This window comes from Penicillium antarcticum (genome assembly GCF_028974205.1).
Source record: "Penicillium antarcticum strain IBT 31339 chromosome Unknown utg000005l_segment0_segment0, whole genome shotgun sequence".
Taxonomy (NCBI): Eukaryota; Fungi; Ascomycota; class Eurotiomycetes; order Eurotiales; family Aspergillaceae; genus Penicillium; species Penicillium antarcticum.
The window spans coordinates 2,286,537-2,301,764 of NW_026695303.1; the positions used below are offsets into that span (position 1 = coordinate 2,286,537).

A 15,228-nucleotide genomic window follows, 5' to 3' on the forward strand; every position below is an offset into this window, starting at 1 on the left:
CCTGTTAAGTAATAGCATGAGCTTTGTACTAGGATACCAGTGTATTTATAGTTCCAAGTCAGCTCCTGTCCTTGAATATTGGGTATATATAGTGATCACAAGGCTGTATACAGTGCCAGTGATAAAGCAATGCTTTGCACGCGATATCTTTCACGCGAGTATACTGTTTCATGTATTGTTTTTACCTTACTCTAGCGTCTCTATTTTTCACCATTTTGACATCTTTGTTCCTCCTTACTTAAGTCCCTCGGTTTTTATTTGTTCAAAAAGGGTGTGTTGATCATGTTAGGGTGTCATGAGGGCTTATGAGGCCTGTTGTAGCACCGCTGTTTCAAGTCAAGGGTATGAACCCGGGTTTTGCGGAATACCAGTGGACGATACAATATTGCATATCATGAAACACAGGAAAGAATCATCCGCACATCTGAGGATGATGTGTAGAAAATCATCAAATATTTCCAATAGTTCCATAGTCCTAAAACCAGAACGATATAGATTGTTGGATCGGTAGAGTTTCTAAGAACAACGCCAGGGACACCGTAATTATAGCTTTATCTCGGCGTCAAGATTACAGTGTGACTTTAAGAGCACTAATAAAAAAAGAATAACTGGTTGGTTTATATGCAAGTAAAACTCGGATATTTGTGGGCTCCAGTCTGGCGATGTTCAACTCGAGGTCTCGGCCAGTCTTACCTTCCGCGCCTAATTATACAAACTTCGAAACTCAAGATTTTCCACTGACCACGAATTTACTTATATTCGACGATCACATCCATAACTGATATTCAATTGCCGACCCCTGACGCTGCTAGTGCAACGATCGGCTCTCCACAACTTCAGATGCAACCCCCGCATTGACAATCCGGAGAAATTGTCATATAACCGTGATTTAGGCAAATTATACTCCAATGGCGTGTCTTCAAGTCGGCATGTCCCGCTGCAAAGTATTAAGCCTGTCGCCAAGCGGCAATTGAAGAGTCAGATCCAGTACCCTACAGGTGTCGGTATATATATCCCCCAAAGCATGACCTTTGTCAGGATTCTTAGGAAGCTCAAAAGACAGAAGTTGCTCATAGCATAAGCAATTACCTCAAACTATCGGCAGCTCATCTATACTACAGTACCATGCTTATCCCTTTGCTCCTAGGAGCCACCGTCGTGGTGGCAATACCAGCAAATGTTGAGCGAGATGCATCATCTGCTATTCCTGTTAGTGAAAAAGTCCCTCAAACAGCAGGAACAGCCATCTTGAATCCATTTGTAGCATTTTCGATTGAATTCTCTTCTTTCCCCGATTTTGCTGGCAACTCTTCCCTACCAAATCAGTTCTCCAAGAATCTGCTCGACAATCTTGGTAAGCTCCAAGGTAGAAAGCCGCATATTCGTGTTGGTGGAAACACCCAGTACGTTACCAGAGACAAAGAAATGACCACCATTAACATCATTACAGGGATCTGGCCTTGTACGATCCAGACCTGAAAACAGGTATCCAGGGAACATACGTCCCAGCTGTGTCTGAAGATTATCCATCTATCATCTCATATGGACCCTCATACTTCGAGTCATACTCGACCTGGCCGGGCGTCAAATTTAGTCACGGCTTCAACATGGGCGAAAATGGCACTGTGGGCATAGATAATCTCATTGCTACCGTACCACTGGCATGTAAAGCCCTGAAAGACGGCAAACTGGCCTACTGGGAGATCGGAAATGAGCCAGATCTTTTCAAGACAACTACACCGAACAGTGTACGACCTACGAGTTGGATAGAGAGTGACTATGTGACCGAGTGGCTGGCTAAGGCGCAAATTGTCAAGCGTCAGCTCAAGAAGAGTTGCCCTGAGATGGCAAAAGATGCCGAGTACAAGTATCTTGCGCCGTCATTTGCAGGACTGACGAACAGTTTGGATCCGCTTAAGACTTGGCAAAATGGACTTGATACAGATCACAATATTGGGTTGAACTCCATGCACAAGTATAACCACCTCCCTGGTCATGTAGTGGGTGATGTCCAGTTGTGTGATACTAACAATCATCCAGCTACATCGGTGGTGCAGATCAACCAGGTGTCACCCTCCGACACACCCTCATGAACCACACTTCGACTGCACACAGCGTCAACCAGCATGCCAATCTTTCCCAAGTGCTCAACTCACAAGGCCTGACCAAGAATATCCCCTATATTCTTGGCGAGACCAATTCGCTCTACCATCAAGGCAAACCGGGACTATCCAACTCATTCGGCGCAGCACTCTGGGGTGTGGACTTCAATCTCTATTGCGCGTCACAAAGCATCCAGCGAACACATATGCACCAGGGCACAGACTATCGCTATGCATCCTGGCAGCCTGTCCAAACCAACAAGACAACCATTGGAACCAAGGCACCTTACTACGGCAACGCAATGGTCGCCGCAATGCTGAGAAGCAACAAGGACAGCGACAATGTCCAGGTTGTCAATCTCCCCTTATCGGAAGAGACAGAGGCTGCTTATGCGGCATATATCAACGGTAACCTGGCCAGAATTGCAGTGGTCAATCTGCAAGAATACAACTACACAACTACGAACTCGGACTCGGATTCGCTATCGGATTCGCCTTCAGCCTCGACGCAGCGACCCGTGGCAAAGTACACTTTCCAGCTCCCTGCAACCTCGGCAAAGTCGCTATCCGTCCAACGGTTGATGGCAAATGGCACCGACTCCATTACAGGCATCACCTGGGACGGTTGGTCATATAACTATGAACTCCAGGGCGGGGAGCCTGTGCGGCAGTCCAATGTCACGATTGGTGAATCGCTGTCCGTGAGCAAGAAAGGGATGATTGAGATTGAAGTCCCTTATTCCAGTGGTGCGATGATCAGTCTGTAGGTGGATCAAGGGATTCGTCAGTCCTGGCGGAGAAAACCCCCCAAGCGCGTCAGAATAGCTCCACTATTGCCTAGGCTTGACTCGGCCGTCTTACATATACGTTCAGAGATCGGAACGAAGATTGAGTTCTAAATTTGGGATCTGGTTCCGTATCTCCAAGCTCAATGTTCGAGATCGAGATCGGGATCTGAGATTAAAGGACTATCCTTGAAAGTGGCAATATCTGAGCTAGCGCTTCACCAAGACACAGCAAATAGGGCCGAGGCAAGCAAGAACGAGACAAGTGGAAGCCTACGATAGATTAAACAATATACACTACTACCCTGTCCCTTGTACGGCTTCCAAACCCCGACATCATTGCAGTTACGGTGAGAAGAACAACAGTCACCATGTGCATTTCAGGCCTAGATAGTCACCGCTACCAACCGCGAACCCCGGACGTAGCCCATATCAACATCAGATCCACAAGCCCGAAGCTTTGACACCATTTCCCCAGCCAGAAGTCAGAGTTCCAACCATGCACGCCTCCTGCACTGCTATCCTGGTGCTAGGATCCCACCATATGTACCGAGCTTGCAATAGTAACGAAATGTCAGAAAAATGGGGCCCGGAAGGCTCTATCCGCGGTCAAGCACATAGTGCAGTCAGTCTCTAATTGACCAAACAACGAGACCCCGGGGTTCCTTGGAAGGTCATCCCTGACAGAAAGGCGGGATGCGTTGATGTGCTGTGCAACAATACATATCTGGTAACAGTAGAAAATCACAGGCCGTGATTTGTTACTGCAGACCTAAAACTGGGGGGTCTTTGCTTCTCCAGATCCCGCGATTGATCAAGTCTTCCGTTGGGTGCCCAAGTGTTGTGCTCCGCCCCACACTCCAAACGCAAGGGACGCATGGCCTTTTGCGCGCCACTTACTGTGGAGCGTCCTTTGTTCCTTGATTTTGGCTGCTTCTTTGGCCTAAATTTGAGGCCCATGCGGCTCAGACAATAGTACTGTTTGTACATAATGGTGTTGCTTTGCTTCAATGTACTGCAATGTAGGCCGTGTTATTGACTGCGTGGAACTAGCGTTGCTGTTGTTATGCTTTGTTTTGCTTTTGCTTCTGTTACTTCTTCTGATATTTGTCTGTTTTTCTTGTGCCAAGAATGAGGCTGCCTGATGAGGGTGGTCAATACGAACTGCCCAATAGCTTCCGGATGTCAGAAGACATAGGCAACAGGCCGTCAGGCTGACCGGTAAAACGTATAAACGCCCAAGGTCTGACCCTCTAATGCAGGCAGCTATAGTGGGGAGAATTGTTCTTAATCTCATTATCTCACATTAGCAATCTGAAGGCGAGACTATGGAGCATATCGCACGGTAGTATCAAATCATAGGAAGTAGATTAATTTTTCCGTTTTTGCTCGGACTAGCCCCGACAGCAAGAGTGGCTGCGTGATAGGAGACAAAGAAGCAAAAAACCACAGTATGGAATCAAGAGACGGGGGACAAGTACAACAACCAAAGACTAGATTGGGTCTTTGCTACAGGTGGCGTTTGGCCCCATAGGTCGACATGCTGGTGGCGTCTCCAACTACTGTAATCACCACTGTGAAATGTTGGGTATACAGAGCATGCTCAAGAGGCACAACGCGTCGAAACCAGGAGGAACATTATTTCTTGTGCAAACCGACGATCAGTTCTGAGTCAGAGATCCGCAATCCCCAGAACTGTTACACTGTCGATCCGGGAGCGAGGAACTAACCCTAATGGTGGACACCAATTAACTTTGGATATCCCTTTGTCGATTCAAGCGACAATCAGTTCAAATGGGTTGACTCTAGCTCCGGGCTGCCACGTCCGCACCTGCACGATGCCGCAGAAGAGTAATAGAAAATTTGGAATATTGATTGAGCACTCCTGGGGAAGACCATGCTAGCGTGACCACGCCTCGAGCTAATAGACAAATAATACTGGAAAAATAGGGAGATGGAGCGAACTGCCGACAAAGTCCTGGTAGAAAAAAAGAAAACGAACACGAACAGCCAGACCCATTCCGACTTACATCGGATTTAGAACCCGCATACCGGGAGTGAAGAGTTGGGTTCCGCGTGTGTTGGAAATAAGCTCAAGATTTGATGGTCGATAGTCGCGTCGACGACCTTATCACGGAAGTTGGAGCCGTCCAATACGCATGCTGGACCCTCAGAGGCCCTGGACAGAGATCAGAAAAAGATTCACTCTTCAGGCCCTTTTCAGACTAGGTTGGAAGCAACCGCACAGACCAGACAGTCGTATTGGTCTTCGTGGAGCTGCCGGTGGGGATAAACTTAGTGGCCATGTACATCAACACTACTATGCCTGGGTAAGAGGGACTGAAAAAGAAAAGAATACTTTATGGGCTTTGGGCTGCATGAAGCCAGACAAATGCTTCATCCATCAGACTCTTGTGGGCTGACGCCGACGCGCAACGTAAGTATTCATTGCTGGAGCCTGTCCACAAGATCCGCCTAGGCCTGCGTTAGTCAGTGGCCCGTCAGCCTCTCTTTGGGGCCTTCTCCCTTGACTTGCATACGATGATCTCAGAGGCGTCGAGGGCACCCGCTGAGCTTTTTAATCACCTGGAGTGGCTGATGCGGGCCAAGCGATCGGCGATCCTGCGGTCAGACTGAACCTATCCCTGTGTGCCCGTATTGATTGGCCCATCGCTCGATCAGGCACAGATTTTGGCTACTGTCAGGTCTTTCAGGATAGAAACGATGGATACACCGATTGCTGCCCTAGCCGATCGTAGTAGCCCGGAGACTAAGCTGATTAGTGGAGACGCCTCGGGACGATCTATAGAAAATTAGAAGTTGAGACGTCAAAAGGTTGTTCTCGGATCCCCCGAACCATGGAAGCACGAATCAAATCGGATGTCCTACCATGGATCACAGCCCTAAGGAATGTCAATGCGCGGAGCGGACTCGGCCCTAAGTGACACGGAAGCTGCCTTATCGCCACACGCAGCTTTGCAGCTATTTCTTTTTCCTTGCATTAGCATCCGAAGCCGATTCGTACTCTCAGAGGACACCGATATCGAGTGGAGACTGGAAAGTTTGGCGTCGGAAGTCGAGCAGATCATGTATTAGTGTATATCTAGATCGCCTGGACCCTTCCCCTGAGCGTTATCGGATACAATATCCATTGGAAATCCGTGTCCACCCCTGTCGAGAGTGGGGTTCGATCTTTTTCTATTAAGTACAGAGTGTGGTTGCTCCCCGACCTCATCTTGTATTTTCTCGCAACCTCCTTGCTGAGTCGAGCATGTGTAGCGGGGTTTGATCCATACATTATTGAATCGAAGCCTTTATACAACAATCGCAACTCCCTTTCAATATGGATACAACTCGTGCCTATCCGTTCCCGGGGGAACTTGATCGAAGACATTCTGATACCTGTGTTCCACACCAATCCATGAACATGGTAATAGACTGTGAATGCTATATATCAAGTTCATGGCTAATGGTTGACTAGTCGATCACTTCTAAGCAGCCCCCCAACCCCGATTTTTCTCACCCACACTTTGCTATGATCTATATCGACCACAATGGAGAATATCGACTACAAACTTCTGCTTCAATGGCCGGATGTGGAGGAGCCATCTTCACACCCGATGTCACAGACCGATTCCTTGAAATGACCTGCCCAGGGACGCAGGCCGGTCCCGGCTTCACAACCGGTGAGTCAGAACCTCGAGGGACAATCTATAAAAAACAGCAAGGTTGACCGAAGCTGTCCAGACCAAGCCAACCAAGCACCCTACGGAGTCTGGGACGTGCAGTCATCTCCCAACTGGGTCCAAACCAGCCAGACAGGGCCAATAGAGAAGATCCCATTTGAATGGCAAACGCCAAACAGCCGAAGCAAAAAGCGTAGGCCCAACCCGGCTGGCATTGTCAAGTCTCGTTCCAAGTCTCTTTCTCCACCGCCATCAACGGCACCCCCACCTGCGCGAACCGTCCTTAGAGTGGGAAACCGTGCTCTACTACGACGATACTATGAGAAGGCATTTGAAGATTTCCAGCAACTCAACTGTCGCGCTATCGCAAAGTCTTATATCAAACTTGTGGAACCGAGGAAGCAGGTTCACTTCCCGTACAATGGACGCAGGGTCATCGCCGGTGTCTCGCAGCGTGTGGACCCGGAGTATACGAAACCGGGGTGGTGGCCAGCAGGTGTCTTGCACAAGGAGCCTGATCATTTACTCAAGAATGGTAAGCTAGCAGCTGAGTTACACATGAATAGGTTATCTGACTTGACTACAGACCGCCTGCGACTCCTGGTTCACATCCTCTGTGAGCTGAAGGACAGCCACGGGGTCACTGCTGAGAAATTGCGTGACGCTGGTCAGGATGTCAGACGCCAGATCACACCCGCCAACAAACTTCAGGTCCTTGATGAGATCTACTTCGTCCGACAAATGGAAGAACAATTCCTGGACGGCGAAATCGGTATGTATCAATATAGCCAAGTATGAGTCATGTGTACAGTGACTAACTGGTCCCTCAATATAGATGCCAGTACTCTGATCCAGATCACCCACACGCATCTCCCTGAAGCAATCTACCATGACACCGATGAAACCTCATCGCGCACAAAACCCGCACCGGTGCCATCATCCGCAATCAAACAAGACCATGACATGAACGATGTAAAGGATGAAAGCATCCCCACCCTGGACGAGGACGAGTCCAAGCTCCAGTCTCACCCGCATATCTTGCCCTTGTCACCCACAACCAGTGAGTCAAGTGGCCCACACAGCCCAACATCTGGCGGCTTTGGCTCGTTCCCGTTGGGTATGCCTCCCCCAACGGTACATGTCATTCCTCCAGAGTCGCCAACTGTCCCAAAGCCAATGCATGACCCATCCTATATGTCTGGTTACTACGGGCAGCCTTTCATACCTGACAAGGGCCAGGGATTCTGGCCACATGCCAGTCCTGTGTCGCAGTATGGATACTAGGATTGCTTGGTCATTCTTTTTCCTTTCTATTCTTTTAATTTATTTTGGATGAGTTCAAGCATGGAGTTTTTGAGCATTGGGATCAAGGCAGGCTTTCTATTGACGATAATTTTCTTCTATGGGATGGGATCTAGGTGGCCTAACTTTGATACACGAGAAGTCTGGGAAAATGTGCCATGATTATGAGAGAATGGAAGTGTACAAATATAATTTCTAGTAAGTGGACTAGTAACTTGACTCATAGTTCCAAAACTTAAGTTATAGTAATTGTAACTATATAGTATAGAGTGCTGCCTCAGGCCAAACACCACCTGCCATTACTCCGCCCTCCTATTGGGCGGAAATGGCGATCCCCCAGCGCAGCTCCCCCAACCAACCACCAGCCACATCGCAAGCACACGTCAATTCCTCATATTCTCGCTGGCTCATCTCTTCCCTTATTCATGCCCCTTTTGCACCGTTTGACTCTCTGTAGCTTCTCATTATAGCCGTTTTCGTGTCATGCGCCAGGGATTTGCATTTGTTTATTCTCTGGATCACCAACCACAGTTTCCCATCTTTGCCTCGTGAATCCGCCCAGGGCGTGATCGCCGATAAGGTAGGGTCGCCATCTATTCCTTTGCCCCTCATGTCTAAATAAGGCCGGTGTCTGCTGAGCGCTTGCACCGGTCTTCCACATACTTGCTCTCGTGTTCACAATGGGGATGCTAACATTCAACCGTTTTCTCAGTCGACCATATCCCAATCACAGGGACGGTCCGACGATATTCTTTTTCCAACAACAGTTTTTGATGGAAACTAGCGCTCGAAGAAAGTCTGATCCAGCCATGCCAGAGTCACTTGCTTCCACCCCGGGCCTGGAGGAGATCGATGCGCCGTTCCCTGCCGATGATTTCGCTGATAACGATGACTTCTACTCGCCTCCTGCTTCTCCGGGCAGACTATCGCGCAACGGATCCTTCTCCAACAGCAGCTCATACCAGGAGGACTGGGAGACTTTCCCACCGCTGGACAAGTTGACCATCTTCGATTTGTTGGACAATATTCAGCTCTCGCAGCGCCTGGAGAAGTGGCAGCAGACTATCGCCATGCAGAAAGACAAGGTGCGCAAGCAACGCGAGAAGCTCAAGTCGTCGTCGTTGAACGCCAAAGATCGTGTTGTGGGGGAGTGGAAACGCCGAGCCCCGACCGCCGATGAGAAGTTGGAGAAATACCGTGCCAGGATGAAACAGGGTGTCGAGCGGCTGGGTAAGCAGTGGAGTAAAACGGCCACTGTGACCCTCCGCGAGAAAGCATCTTTCATTGCCGGTGTTCTCAATATTTTCATCAGCGGTTATCTGATCGGTGCTTGCCCGGAGTACTTCCACATCTGGTTCAGTGCTCAGCTGCTGTACTTCATGCCTATTCGATATTTCACCTACCACGCCAAGGGTTATCACTACTTCTTGGCTGATCTCTGCTACTTTGTCAACTTGCTCTGCATGTTGAGCATTTGGGTCTTCCCCAACTCGAAACGACTGTTCATCAGCACTTTCTGTCTGACTTTTGGAAATAATGCTGCTGCTATTGCCATGTGGCGTAATTCGATGGTCTTCCACAGTATGGACAAGGTTGTCAGGTATGTTGGATCCACAAGTTTAAGTGGGATGTTGGCTGACTCAATGTTAGTTTGTTCATTCACATTATGCCTCCAGTGACTCTACACTGTATTGTGCATTTGACTCCAGTTGAAAGGCTCAAGGAACGCTTCCCTGCAGTCTACAACATCAAGTTCAGCCAGGCCGGGGACCCCGAGCATTATGGCCTTGGGGCCATGATTATCTGGGCCACAGTTCCATATCTGGTGTGGCAGCTGCTGTACCACTTCTTGATCACCGTCCGACGTCGTGACCAGATCGCAGCAGGCCGCCCAACTAGCTTTACCTGGCTCCGCAAGTCGTACTCCAAGGCCTGGATTGGCAAGTTCGTTTTGAGCCTCCCGGAGGCGCTGCAGGAACCTTGCTTCATGTTCATCCAGTATGGATTTGCTCTGTCGACCATGATTCCCTGCCCGATCTGGTTCTGGTACAAATGGGCCAGTGGAATTTATATGGCCGCTTTGTTTGTCTGGAGCATCCACAACGGAGCAACCTACTACATCGATGTATTCGGCAAGCGCTTTCAGAAGGAATTGGAGGAACTCAAGAAAGATGTTGCGCGCTGGCAATCTTCTCCCGATGGAGTCACCAGCCCGCTTCTTGCCGCCGAACCTAGTCCTCTCAGTGAAGCTGTCAGTGCCTTCAGTGGGGACAAGCGCTCTAGTGTTGACCGTATTCCGTTGCTTGACTCTGCCGATGCCTCTTCGAGTGCCCTGCAAGCTAGTCTGATCTCCGATTCTGCTGTTCGGAGAAGTTAAATACTGGGGACAATTCTTTCTTTAATCTACGATACCCTGGCTATAGTTTAATTGCGTTTATTTATACCAGCGTTTGCCATTCTTTATACCCTCCACGTTGGTTTTCAAGATTTACTTGATAATTAGTTTGGTATTGATTTCAAGCGACGATTTGCATAGAATGAACATATTGTTATGATCTTGAAGAGATAATTTGCCTCCTGCACTGCCCCTAAACAAGCCTTACCAGATCTAGACCAATTATTTTTATCCCCGATCTCCGAGTCACGTGCAGAATGATCGCAGACAACTCATCGCTTCCGGTCCATTCCAACTTTCCGTAACCATCGAATTATTTCTATTTACTTATTTGTTCATCCCGTGGACATTTGAATTGATTGTCTCCTTCGGTGTTGTCGCTCCTACTTCCTGTCCGCTCGTTGTCTCGAGCCCTTCCTTTCCCCCCAACAATTCCGCAAATGTCCGCCACGATGAGATCCACCGGATTGGTTCGCGGAACCCCTGCTTTTCGGGCAGCGCTCGCTGGTGAGCATTAAATGACGGCGATTATCATTGATAAAGATCAAAATACTAATTTTGACTTGAACAGGTCGTCACCGTTCCAGTGCGCTGAGCCCGGCCTCTGTAGCAGCCAGAACCCTTCTCCAAAATGGCCGCACTCTCCCATCTCAAGTATCGGCCCTTGCAATTCTGATGCCGCAACGAGGATACGCGACCGAGCAGTCTACATCAAACTCTTCTCAATCCTACCCACCCCCCGGCTTCAATGCCGAGCAAGCAAAGAAGCCAATCCCCCAAGACCAGACTACCCAGCCCGAGTCCGCCGTTGCAAAGCCCCAGTCTGAGACCTCGGCTGTCAGCAAGACAAAGTCCGGAACTGTGAACAAGTCCAGCGCAGAGGACCAGAAGGTGGCCGAGAAGAAGAGTACCAAGAAGTTGACCCTCGGCCAGAAGGTTAAGAAAGAGCTTCAGCACTACTGGGATGGAACCAAGCTGCTGGCCACAGAGGTCAAGATTAGTTCGCGATTGGCATTGAAGATGGCCGGTGGATATGAATTGAGTCGCCGAGAGCACCGCCAGCTTCAGCGTACCACGAAGGATTTGGGCCGTCTGGTTCCCTTCTCGATGTTCCTCATCGTTCCCTTTGCCGAACTGCTGCTGCCCGTCGCTCTGAAGATCTTCCCCAACCTTCTTCCCAGCACCTACGAGGGCCAGAAGGCTCGTGATGCCAAGGCCTTGAACCTCAGCTCCACCCGAAAGGAGGTTTCTGGCTTCCTGCGCAACACCCTGCGCGAGACCGGTCTCCCCCTGACCATGGCCACCGTCAAGAACGACGAGTTCGCCGACTTCTTCCGTAAGATTCGCACCACTGGCGAATCGCCCTCCACCGAGGATGTCATCAAGGTCTGCAAGATCTTCAAGGACGACCTGACCCTCGACAACCTGTCTCGCCCCCAGCTGGTCGGCATCTGCCGATACATGAACCTGAACTCGTTTGGCACAGACGCCATGCTTCGTTACACGATTCGCCACCGCATGCGCCAAATCAAGCGTGACGACCGCGCCATCTTCTACGAGGGCGTAGACTCGCTCTCCGTCCCAGAATTGCAGATGGCTAGCGCCTCGCGTGGTATCCGCACACACGGCGTCTCCCCCGCTCGCCTGCGTGAGGATCTCGGCATGTGGCTCGAACTCCGTCTCAAGCAGGGCGTTCCATCCACCCTGCTCGTCCTGAGCAACGCCTACCTGTACACCCAGGGTGGCAAGGAGTCCGAGATGGCATCCCAGATCGACGCCCTTAAGTCCGTTCTCTCCAGTATCCCCGAGGAGCTCTTCCACGAGATCGAGCTCGAGGTTCACAACGCCGAGGGCGCCGCCACCAACAAGCAGCGTCTGGAGGTTATCAAGGAGCAGGAGGAGCTGATCGAGGAGGAGAACGAGCAGAACAGCGAGAACGAGGGCAAGGGTGTTTCTGCGCCTAAGGATATTGAGGACATCGATGAGAAGGAGGAAGCCAAGGTTGAAGCTTCTAATGGCGCTGATAAGCAAACCTCCGAGGCTAAAGAGGCCATGGCTGAAGGTGATCGCGCTGAGAAGACCAGCGAGTCCAAGGAAGCGAAGAAGAGCGAGAGCTTGTAGGTTTCTGTGGATGTTATGATTATGCTGGGTTGAGCCGGCTATGTGTTTGTATTTTCACTATTTTGGTTTCTGGTTTGGATTGCGCACTTGTCATATAGATGGTTGCTTTGATTTTCCCCTTCTGTTCTTGTCCTGTCTTATTTCTCTCCACTATGTTGATAGACCATTTACTCCCCTACCCTGTTGTTTCTTTGCTCTCTGGCTGTTGCTGGTACATTCTTTTGATTCTGTCTGGCTTCAAGATGGACCTGGGCTACATATGGATAGCATGGCTATAAGCGAAGACAATCAATCTCAATAATGATTTCAAAATCAATCGATCACCCAATCAATTCAACATCCGAAATATATAACACCTATCATTGTAGATGTAGACGCGACTGTACCTAGGTCGGTTACATCATTAGTCAGATCTTACCTCGGCTACGGAGTACGAACCCCATTCTTCCCCCATACATCTAGAACCCCCAAGGAATTGTATATATCACATCCACATCCACAGAGTGTCAATGCAATGAGAAGAACCCACTTCTTCAAACATATCACCAAGCCCCGCCAAGCCTTCACCTGCAAGTTCACCTTCCGCACGCGACACAGTCCAAGCCTAATCCCAAGTCCAGCATCAACATCAAAAGCAAACCCAGGAGTAGGACCAGGATCCAAACCCAAACCCCTCAGCTCCAACACCAGCCCCAAGACTAACACCGAGACCCCTTACCAACCCGCACGGCCCACACCCAACTCCGAACTAAAAAGAATGGCGCCCCTAAACGCCGTCTCTGAGGTATGTGGATTGTGAAAGTTGAAGTAGTCTGCAAGTACCCAAACAGTCCGCGTGTTCAGCCTGTCCAGAACCAGATTCTGTCGTGCTCATTTGCCATGGATGCATACATCCCCTGCCCTTGATGCTTGATTTCGTTTTGTTTTGTTGCCCTTTTCCGAACAGATGCATGGTCCATTTGAGTTTCGGCTTCAGGTCTTACTGTATTCTTCAGGGAAGAAAGGTAAAAGGAACCTTGAAAAGGACAGGGAAAGAAGGGAGGGCGAAATGGAACATTCGTTGATCTATTCTGGGACTGAGACCGAGAGTCAAGGTCAACGCTCAAAGTCAAGGTTTCGTATCTGAGTGAACCATGCCATCCTCTTCCCCGATCCCCGATCCCCGATAATTCCAATCCCAATCCCAATCCCGGTCCTGATCCTGATCCTGATCCTGATCAATTTTCCTGATTCTTTGACTTTGACTCAATACCCATGCCGTGGATGTCCATCCCGAGCAATAGTATTGAAACACACCTGGATCCAAACTCAAAATCCAATATAGGCAGCAAACACAACAGAACAGAAAGATAAAACATTTAACGTACAGTCCACTAATGATATCATATAGGCCGCAATAGCCAGACTCCGAAGCTATGTCCCCCCGCCAACAGCATACAGCTCGGTGCCACTAAGCCGGCGTGCAGCCGTGCTGATACTGCTCTACGCCGACGCTAAGGGGGATCTAAGGGTGGTTGTTACGATCCGGGCCAAGACACTCAGTTCGTGTATGTTTGATTATTCCATTTTTCATTTTTCAATCTTCAATTTTCAATTTTTTTGGCTTGGCTTGGCCTGGTCTGGCTCTGTCGGAGTCGCATGGCAAACTGTCAAGCTAACTTTATGTAGATGCAGGAGAGGCGGCTTTGCCTGGCGGTAAGTTTAGCTCTTTTTTTATAGCATCCCTTTTTGCTTTCTGCCTTTTGCTCTATTTCTGCAATATCTGTTTCGAGAAAACAAGGTCCGAAAAAAGGGATAAAAAAAGAAAATATACGCTCGAAGGGGGAAGCAAACGAGGAAGGGAAGATGAAAGAAAAGGGGGAAAAAAAAAAAAACAAAATAAAACAAAATAAAATGGAAAATAAGAAAAACGAGGAAAACCAAAAGGAAAGAATGGCCCAAACCGGGCTAACCCACACAGACATATGAGCTATCTCAAGTGGACTACATTATACTAACAAACCCAGGCCGAGCAGATACACTTGAAGAAACGCCCTTCCAAACCGCCCGCCGCGAAGCGAGCGAGGAGATCGGCCTCCCTGAAGGGGAGAGCATCACTCTCCCTCCCTTCCGCGTGGAGCATCTCTGCGAGCTGCCGGCAAATCTTGCCAAAACCGAACTGGTCGTGCGTCCCTGCGTCGCGCTGCTGCATGGCTACGATCCTGTAACGGGGCTGGAGGCAGATCCGGAGGTATCGCTGATCCCCAAGTTGGATGCGCGGGAGGTTGCTGCTGTGTTTACGGCGGGATTTAGGGATTTCTTGTCTCTTACTGAAGATGAGAAGTGGTATCGAGGGAGTTGGAGTTTGTGGCATGACTCTAGATGGAGGAGTAAGTACCCTTACCCCGTATACATTACCACGTATAAGCCCCGTACATCGTACTTTGAGAATATGGGGATATCTATATTTGTTCCCGTTCTTTTTGTTCCATGTGTCTTCTTTGTCTCAAGCTGACAGTGGATCTCCAGTGCACCAGTTCTTTGTCCCAAGCCAAACAGTCAAACATGGATCGACATCATCAACCGTCAACGTAGAAGAAGACTCAGGCTCAGACTCAGACTTCCGCTATCGCGTATTCGGCATGACAGCCCGTATGCTAGTTGACGCGGCGCGAGTTGCCTATGCGCAGGAACCCGAGTTCGAGCATAACAGCCACTTTGGCGATGAGGAGATGATCGCCAAGCTACGCCGGTTAGGCCGATTGAGTGCAGTTCGCAAGGCTTCAGATGGATTGACCCGTGAAACAATGGAAAAGGCGTCCAAACTGAGCTAGATTATGGAGTACACTGTTAGTTAG

General features: G+C 49.4%; 5 protein-coding genes across 5 annotated transcripts; all 5 read left to right on the forward strand.

Annotated features, from left to right (window-relative positions):
• Nucleotides 1–1,125: 1,125 nt before the first annotated feature.
• N7508_005512 (glycosyl hydrolase family 79 C-terminal domain-containing protein) lies at nucleotides 1,126–2,869 on the forward strand (the record flags this gene model as incomplete). Its single annotated transcript, XM_058463578.1, has 3 exons — nucleotides 1,126–1,403; nucleotides 1,451–1,975; nucleotides 2,041–2,869. The coding sequence occupies 3 exons, from the start codon at nucleotides 1,126–1,128 to the stop codon at nucleotides 2,867–2,869; spliced, it is 1,632 nt and encodes a 543-aa protein (XP_058320056.1).
• Nucleotides 2,870–6,230: 3,361 nt separating this feature from the next.
• Nucleotides 6,231–7,857, forward strand: N7508_005513 (DUF2841 domain-containing protein; the record flags this gene model as incomplete). The annotated part of the gene is made up of 5 exons (XM_058463579.1): nucleotides 6,231–6,317; nucleotides 6,369–6,573; nucleotides 6,635–7,108; nucleotides 7,160–7,345; nucleotides 7,409–7,857. 5 exons carry the CDS (start codon nucleotides 6,231–6,233, stop codon nucleotides 7,855–7,857), a joined length of 1,401 nt encoding a protein of 466 aa, XP_058320057.1.
• A 698-nt stretch (nucleotides 7,858–8,555) lies between these two features.
• Nucleotides 8,556–10,252, forward strand: N7508_005514 (glycerophosphocholine acyltransferase; the record flags this gene model as incomplete). Its single annotated transcript, XM_058463580.1, has 2 exons — nucleotides 8,556–9,475; nucleotides 9,526–10,252. The coding sequence occupies 2 exons, from the start codon at nucleotides 8,556–8,558 to the stop codon at nucleotides 10,250–10,252; spliced, it is 1,647 nt and encodes a 548-aa protein (XP_058320058.1).
• Nucleotides 10,253–10,710: 458 nt separating this feature from the next.
• On the forward strand, nucleotides 10,711–12,391 carry N7508_005515 (MRS7 family protein; the record flags this gene model as incomplete). Its single annotated transcript, XM_058463581.1, has 2 exons — nucleotides 10,711–10,777; nucleotides 10,842–12,391. The coding sequence occupies 2 exons, from the start codon at nucleotides 10,711–10,713 to the stop codon at nucleotides 12,389–12,391; spliced, it is 1,617 nt and encodes a 538-aa protein (XP_058320059.1).
• Nucleotides 12,392–13,148: 757 nt separating this feature from the next.
• Nucleotides 13,149–15,204, forward strand: N7508_005516 (NUDIX hydrolase; the record flags this gene model as incomplete). Its single annotated transcript, XM_058463582.1, has 5 exons — nucleotides 13,149–13,175; nucleotides 13,782–13,938; nucleotides 14,060–14,086; nucleotides 14,398–14,760; nucleotides 14,900–15,204. The coding sequence occupies 5 exons, from the start codon at nucleotides 13,149–13,151 to the stop codon at nucleotides 15,202–15,204; spliced, it is 879 nt and encodes a 292-aa protein (XP_058320060.1).
• Between the last annotated feature and the right edge of the window lie 24 nt (nucleotides 15,205–15,228).